At 35.2% G+C, this 8,471-nt stretch overlaps 1 protein-coding gene across 4 annotated transcripts; it reads left to right on the top strand.

Moving 5' to 3' along the window:
- Positions 1-316: 316 nt before the first annotated feature.
- Positions 317-8,255, top strand: LOC122025406. Of its 4 annotated transcripts, none has more exons than XM_042584224.1 (23): positions 317-473; positions 1,157-1,690; positions 1,829-1,937; positions 2,012-2,093; positions 2,188-2,268; positions 2,374-2,508; positions 2,609-2,697; positions 3,050-3,214; positions 3,295-3,400; positions 3,499-3,604; positions 3,684-3,797; positions 3,928-4,100; positions 4,178-4,295; positions 4,525-4,749; positions 5,174-5,364; positions 5,446-5,613; positions 5,855-5,960; positions 6,127-6,264; positions 6,398-6,556; positions 6,639-6,842; positions 6,918-7,112; positions 7,176-7,247; positions 7,967-8,255. In XM_042584224.1, the coding sequence occupies exons 1-23, from the start codon at positions 426-428 to the stop codon at positions 8,078-8,080; spliced, it is 3,432 nt and encodes a 1,143-aa protein (XP_042440158.1). In that variant the 5' UTR covers positions 317-425; the 3' UTR covers positions 8,081-8,255. The 4 variants fall into 4 exon arrangements, with proteins under 4 accessions (XP_042440158.1, XP_042440152.1, XP_042440146.1 ...); XM_042584218.1 differs by having other exon boundaries at positions 2,609-2,730; positions 3,687-3,797; XM_042584212.1 differs by having other exon boundaries at positions 2,609-2,730.
- The last annotated feature ends 216 nt before the right edge of the window (positions 8,256-8,471 follow it).

Raw genomic sequence — 8,471 nt, 5'->3', positions numbered from 1 at the left:
GAATAAGAATTTGAACTTGAAAAATAAGGAAGAAATATGAGATGTGATTTTATTAAAATTATGGAAGTGGGATACGTCAATAAAATGCGGAATTGGAATTGAACCGAACCGGCCGTTGAACTAGGAAGGAAACTGGTTATTCAACCGATCTGACTGACCTGCTCAAATTTCGCATTTGATGAGATCGTCGTTGTGGCAACGTGTCTGGAACGACCATTTGAAATATCTCTCTCTCTCTCATTATTTTATTTATTTTACTTTCCGAACTAGCCGTTACTCTCCGCTCCACGACTCTGCTATATCCACACGTCCCCCACTCTCTCTTTCTCGCTCTCAGCTGCTTGTTAGCTGAGTTTTAAACCCTAATCGGTTATCCCTGCAAATTCTTCTCCGTTCTCCCTCTGTCTCTAAGATTCAACCTCAGAATGTTCACCGAAGGGCTAGACGAGAAGGCCATCAGCTGGATTAATCAGGCATGCTTAATTCTCTCTCATCCCTCCTACGCACATCATTAGCCCATCCTGTTTCTCGCACTTCCTTGTAGCAGTGACCTTGAATGAAGATGCTTCCTTTTTCACCTTTTCAATCTTGGTTCAAGAACGGAAAGTACCGTTGCGAGAAGTTGATGGTTGTGATTTTATTGCATCAGTTTGTTTGATACTTCGATTTTCTCATCTCTCTGGTGAGTTTGGATTCTTTTGTTTCGGGAGAGGAACTTTTTCGATGGAGTTCGTAATCGTTTATTTTGGTTTTTCTTGCTGTTTCCTAGTCTTTTCCTGCCTTTCTTTTTGCCCTGCACTGGTTTCGTTGTCTGCCTTTTGGTTTTATAATTATGTATGTTCACGTTCTTTTTTGCGTGTTGACTTTTGTAATACTGCTGCACTTCATTGGTTGATATAGCCGGTGTAAAATTCTTTCCTTTGTTGAAGATTACCTTTCTTAACATGGATTTTCTTGGAGAATTTTCACAATTGTAAGCACCTTCCATTTTTACCTTTTCTGATTTTTTTTAATATATATATTTTTTTACATCCGAGTCTTCTCGGCTCCACATTTATTCCTTTTGGCTTATATACTTCAATGCATCTTACTTACTGTCATGATTCAAGCTGTTCTATCTGGTCCGTAATTATTTATCTACGTCTGAATGTAGCAGGGATCAAATGTTGCCAACAAGTCTCGTTCTCCTCTGACGGAGAAATATTCTCTGGATTCAACTGTCTACCAACAATTTCCATCCAAATGCAATACGTCGTTCTTATCTTCAAAAGTCTTGCCGCCTGTAAAATTCCAATCAGTCTTGCTTAGTCCGCACTCTCACTTGTTGGTAGACTCTGAGGAAGAAGAGAGTGTTTGTTCGGTTCCGGAAGGCTACTACGCCAATTACTCTGACACCTTTGAGGGAGGTTTACGTTCTAGTGGTGATTCTGATCTCTTTGAGAAACCAGGTCAGGGAAATTTTGAGGAAGAAATCATGTCTGGTGAATATTTGAGCTGCGAGCCAGAAGGAGAAGCAGGTAGGGAACAGAGGCCAACTTTGATTCGTGGGATTTCAAAAGAGAATCTACGGGTACTAATAGAAGAAAAAAATTCATCGGATGATGAAAAGGTGAAAAAAAGTTTGAATGCTAACACAGTCTCAGATGCATTTTCCCTGGACGATGAACGAAATGGCTTCCCCAATTCTCATGTATAAATTTACTCCTTATCCATCACTGCTTGAAATAAGATTTTGACAATTATTTAATGATTCTTCTTCTGATTTATATGTATTTGAACAAACTTTGTATATTATGGTTACAAGCAATTGTTTTGGTTTACATTTCAGGTTCATAGTTTAGATGAATTCATGGCTGCGAATTTTCAAGAACTTGGAACACCCAGTGCTCCTCCCATTTTGGCAAACAGAAAAGAGTGTAGCACCTCAAATTTAGATGGTAAGGAATGGGTGTAACATTCATATAACACCAATTGAATTTAGAGATAGCTAACTGTTGCATATACCCATTAGGTGAAAACAAGGTTAGATTAAACACCGACGTTTCATCTGACAATCCAATACAACCACAAGAAGTTGGAGAGACTTCAGCAGGGTGAGATTTTCAGCTTAACGAACTTTATTTTGATCAGGTATTCTTGTTTCATATATTAATCATAAATCAGAATCTAAACTTATTGTGTATGTAGAAACCTACTCGTGGAACAAAATGTGCATGCTCCTATGTCTGAAACAAATTTGGCTTCCCATATATCAAGCTACAATACCAGGTTTCTACAAATTTTTAATATCTCAAGGGTGATGAGTGTTTTATTCCATATCTTAATCTATAGTCAAACCTTTAGACATTTTCTGTTGTCAATATGTTGTTGCAGTGTCCAGAGTGCATGGCAAACATTTATCGCTTACGATGCATGTTTCCGTCTGTGCTTGAATGCATGGGCAAGAAACTGCATAGAGGCCCCAGAGTTCCTTCAAGATGAGTGCATGACTCTACGAAATGCATTTGGGTATTTGTTCAATAATTTATAATAAGTTTGATAATCTTGAATGTTTATTGTTCAATATTTGTAGCTTTTTTGTAGGAGTAACATACTCTTAATCAAACAGATTGCAGACTTTCTTGCTGCATCCCAGAGGCCAAATACTAGGAGACAGAATTCATGATGAGAGAAAAGAAGGAACAAATGTTGCTAAAGGTAGGAAAATCATTGGACAGCTGGAGGTAGAAGGTAATCTTTTTTCAATATACTTTCACTGTAAAACAATCTGGACAGCTCCGTTTGAAGTTTGCATTACCACTAATTTGTTCATTAAAATCAGTGACTGGACTGAAGAACTTTTTATCGGACAAGAAACAGATTATATATACTGTCTCTCTTTTTCGCTTCAAGAAGCACTGCCTAGTTGTATATTGCTTAATTCTGCATGTTTTACCCATTTTTTTTTTAAAAAAAACATAGTCTATATTGGTCAATCTTCAAGAGTTAAATTCTTCATTATTATTCGTTCATGCAATATATAAACCATGAATCTCCTTATTTATTACAGTGAAAAGGATTCGTCTTCTAGCTAAAAGAAGAAAGCTGCGATCTATTTCTTCTCATAGAACATTGTATATGCAAATGGGTGCGGATTATGTTAAGAAAATGTCAGAGATTTTGAAGAGTCAAATTAATTTACTAAGAGCAACCTATGAACCAATTGCTTCTGAAGGTTATTAAACAAAAAGTTTGCACCTATTCGCAATCATTTTGCAAACATGTGCTTAATAATAATCTTATACTTTTTTGAAGAATTTATGCATTGTTTTCTACAATTGAAGAACTCCAGTAAAGATGCACCTAGTGAATCAGGTTGTAGTGTGTGCTTGAAACTTGGCACCGGTGATTCTCATATTTTGTAAGTTCTAATCCTTGTCTTTCTAACTCCAAATCCTGAATTAGTCTTAGATTTTCATTTTATGGGCATGCAGTGCTCATCTGAAAGTTACTTTTCAGTTATCCAGAGAATCAAGGAGATTCTATTTTGATTGAAGTCCAAGATATAAATCAGGTCAACCATGGTCATGCTACAATACCAATTTCATCTCTCATTGAAAGTCATGTATGCTTCTGTTCAACCTTCTTTTATGGATTCTTCAATAGAGTAATGTAAAACATACTAATTCTTTTATTCTATAAAGCAGGGAGAAGTAACCAAATGGTTCCCTCTATATTTAGAAGAACATGGTTGTGTAGGAAAGCTTCAGCTCTCATTCACTATCTTTCACTCTTCTGATAAGTTGGCTTCTACAAAGGTGTTTCTTATTGGCCTTTTGAGTATAAACATTCCTTTAGTTTCAGTACGAATGTTGAGATTACAAGTGTTAATGATTTTCATGTTGTGCTATGTTAAGATCATAATATGGCCATATTTTTTTGGTGTAGATGTTGCAGGGTGGTCCAGTTGTTGAAACAATGATATATGATTTGGTACTAGAGGCAGCTATGAGAGCTCAAAATATTCATTCAAGGAATTTACATATAAATGGTCATTGGAAGTGGCTTTTAAATGAGTTTGCTGATTATTATGGAGTATCTAATGCATATACCAAGCTAAGGTAATTGAACATAATGTAACAGACATGACAGATACTTGATTTTTTTTAATCATAATTCTAGTTTCAAAACCTTATAGGTTTCTTTCATCCATCATGAGTATTGCAACACCCATAAAGGAATGTTTAGAGCTTATACATGAAGTTCTTTTACCCATCATCAAAGCTCGAGGAGAAAAAAGTCTGACTAGACAAGAGGTATTGGTCAGCATTGTGTGCGAGCAGCTTAGAAATTAGAAACTGTCAATTGTTGAATTTAAATGGATGTTGCTTTAAGTTAAATAAAAAAAGCATTTTCAGAGAATAAGATTCTTGATTAGACAGGAATCACTGATTTTGTTTCCGAATGATCACTAGATTGTGTTCTCAAATTGATTATAATCTTCGAGTCTTGTGGATACTCATCTATTTTTTTTGTCCATCACAGAGAAGCATACTACTGGATTGTGAAGATCAAATTAACAATTTGTTAACTACTACTTTTGAGAACTACAAATCATTAGATGAACTCTCACCAACAGGACTATCTGATACTTTTGGCATAATTCTGGTGTCTGCTGCACCAGCTTTACTACCTGCTGTACAGATATTCACCCTTTTGCATGATATACTCTCCCAGGAAGCTCAAAATATTTTGAGAAATTATTTGCAGGTAGGTCATCAAAATATATTTTTGATGTCTCGATTGTCTCCTTGTTATTTTACTTGTGTAACAAAATTGACCATTTCTCAAACAACCTTGTAGATTTTGCAAACTATTTAAATTTTTTGTTAGTCTCTTCAAAGAATTCATACAATCCGAAGGCATTCATGACAAAACTTGAACCATACATTGAGTTCTTTCAAGCAGCCAATACAATTTTTTTCTCCAAGCAAGCTAGATGCTTGCATATTTTGAAGGTTCTGCATAGTATATTGCCAATATCGTTTCCTTCATTGTTATAATTGCCAAGACTCTTTCATGGTTATATTATTATTCACTATTAATTACCATTTTTCTTGAATTCCATACCAAATACTTGTGGTCCTCTTTGAAATATATGAGATGCACATCTTACCAAGATTTCATTTTACAGATTGCTGCAGCAAAGCGGTGTAGGCGACATATGGTGGAGACTGATGAGTTTATCTCAGGAAATTGTGATACACTGTACACAGACCCTATGACTGTCTCAACAACATACCTCAAGATGAAAATGCTATGCTTGAACATAAGCAACGAGATTCAAGCAGATATCAAGATTCACAATCAGCATATATTCCCTAGGTATTTGATCACCTAATGTCATCTATAAGGCAATAGAAATACTCACTTGATAAATATAAATATTTGTTTTTCTTTCTCCAGTTCTATAGATTTACCAAGTATTACTGCTTCAATATATAGCACTGAGCTCTACAAAAGGCTCAAAGGGTTTCTTGCAGCTTGTCCTCCATCTAACCCTGCACAGCATGTAGCAGAGCTACTGATTCAAAGTGCTGATTTTGAAAGAGATCTTGACTCATGGAACATCAGGTATGTAATTATTTTGTCTCATGACTACGAAGTTTGATCTATTTAATATATTGCATCATTTCCAAAAACAAGTTGAATGCTACTTTGGTCGCAAACAAGTCAAACTCAGATACACATTCTTGTTAGTAGGAAAAAAAATAGTGGTTCCTTGATAGGCAAAGAAACTGCATGTTGCACTTATGGCTTTGTTATTTCGTTTCTAGTTTGATTAATAGAAAAGTCTGGTGTCTGTCTTCTTCAGGTCAGTCCATGGAGGTTTTGTTTCAAAAGACTTGTTCCACCACTATATATTGGTTTGGATCCAAGATACTCAACTTCAGTTACTTGATCTGTGCAAGTCAGAGAAGGTTCCTTCCCACATTAATTTTCTCTATGCATACTAAACATTTGATATGTAGCAACTAAGATAACAGAGTCATGTCTCCATGGACATCATTTCAAATCTGAGCTTGCTATCAGTATCTCTGGTGCTAGACTTGGGAAGTAATTACTAACTTATGCTAGCTTTTGCAGATGTTATGCTCAGATGTATCCCCAAGTTTTTCAACCTCAACATTTGTTGAGCATATGTATGAACAGATTGCTAAAAGCATAAATGACTATGAAGTGGTTATCAGCAGATGGCCTCAGTACTTAATGGCTTTAGAAAATGTTAGTCATATCTTTTGGAATGCTTATCTGTAGTAGCTGTTTTCATTTTCTTAAAAGAAAGCACTAGCTTGTTCCATTTCTTGAAGATTATTCTCAACCTAGTTACCATATTTTTTTATCATGTTACTTATAGGCTGTTGCTGAAGTAGAAAGAGCGGCACTTAAGGCACTAGAAAAACAATATAATGAGATTTTAATACCTCTAAGAGATGGGATCCCAAAGATAATTGAGAAGCAGGTGCAAAGGCTTACAAGGAGACAATCCATATCCTTTTATGTTGTACCCAATCAGGTAAGTGTCTTATGTCTAGGCTGGAATCCTTTGTAATAATGGAAAGAAAGCTAAATTTATTGTTGTATTGGATTCCTTGCAGCTAGGAATCTTTTTGAACACACTCAAAAGAATCCTTGATGTGCTACATCCAGGAATTGAGCATATTTTAAAATGTTGGGCATCGTGCTTAACAATTGAGGGCGGAAATAATATATTTGGTGAACAAATGAATGGATTCACTGTCACATTAAGGAAAAAGTATAAGAAGTATATGCAAGCAATTGTAGAAAAGCTTGTCTGCAATGTGAGATATTTTTGTCTGCAAATGAATGGTTTCAGATAAATACAAATTTTTCTTCTCATTAATGATTTCATGCAGGCACAATCTAACCGAACCACCAGACTGAAAAGAATTCTTGAAGAAGCAAAAGAAGCAGCAGGTGAATCTGAGATTCGTGACAGAATGCAGACATTATGTTTGCAACTAACAGATTCAATCCATAATCTTCATTGTATCTTCACAAGCAGGATTTTTGTTACAATTTGTCGTGGTTTCTGGGATAAAATGGGACAGGTACAAAAAGGCCCTATACAATTCACAATTACTTTAGTATATTTCTAACTTGTTGCCCATCAGATTATCCTGACATTTCTCGAAAGCCGCAAGGAGAACCGTATATGGTATCGAGGATCTGATTATGCTTTAGGGGTAAGCAAAAACTTCTTTATCTCTTTCAAATTTATTAAAATCTACATTTGTGACTCTCAAATTCCTCTCTATATTGTGGCACTTTTAAAATTAACATCCAATCAATGGACAGTAACATAATGGCACGAAGATTGAGTAATCAGACCATTGTTCGGGTTGTTATAGCGGTGAAAATCAAGAGTGCAAGACTCTGACGCCTCGCTCCACCCTCCTTCAGAGCAAAGTATCTCTTTGTTAGTTACACAGGTTAAATGCGGTCTTCTTTAGGCACAAATGTCAAGGGGTTTCCTCGTTGAGAGAAAAGTATGAACATATTCTAAGTAGCACATGGTTAAGTGAGGTCCTCTTGACGATACTAGTATGAACCTATTTTATTTTTGTGACCATGATCAGCACTATTCTTGAGTTCATGTTAATAGATTGTTGTCATTTTCAATAGGCATTAATAGTAGTACCATAAAGTGTCATCTATCCAGATCAGTTAGAGTCGTTTCTTGTATATGACAGCCATTTTTCTTAAAGTGCAAAGTTCGTATGACCTTTTATGTCATCCTTCCGGAAGGTGCATACAATATCTCCTAGCCATTGAATTTGTCATAAATTATTTATATAATTCACCTTCATCAATCAGAAGTACCTGGAGTTTTGTCGAATTCTTATGCAAATTTATTTTCCGTCAACTTATCCATTTATTTTTGAATTGATTAAATTATATGCAGATCTTGGATGATCTCTTCGCATCGGAAATGCAGAAATTGCTTGGGAAATCATTGCAAGATAAAGACTTGGATCCACCTCGTTCAGTGATTGAAGCTCGGTCCATTCTTTGTTGAAAGTGAATATCCAGCTTGTCAAGTATTATTATTTATTTTCTCTGTTCCCAAGTGTACAATAACAATTCTTTATGTATTATATTAGTCCATCTCTCTGTTCTTATCTAGAACAAAGTTAACTATTCTGTTTAAGACAAGGCTCAAGTAAAAAAGTAATAGTTGGATCATTCTTTAAGATTGACATGAGATATAATTGTAATAAAAGAGACCACAAATTGTTGTGATAAGAACCACACCTTTGCCTCCAGGAATGCCTCTACATTTCCAACATGGGAAGAAAATGCAAAAAATTATAAATTAATTTTTTCAATAATTAATGATATGATTAGGTGCTTGATAATAAATAAAAGAATATCATCTTTAAGAAGTCCATCTAAATTTAGAATTTTTT

Source organism: Zingiber officinale, chromosome 1A (assembly GCF_018446385.1).
Source record: "Zingiber officinale cultivar Zhangliang chromosome 1A, Zo_v1.1, whole genome shotgun sequence".
NCBI lineage: Eukaryota > Viridiplantae > Streptophyta > Magnoliopsida > Zingiberales > Zingiberaceae > Zingiber > Zingiber officinale.
Note: the sequence above shows the minus strand (reverse complement) of the source record. Positions and strands in the feature narration are given on the sequence as shown.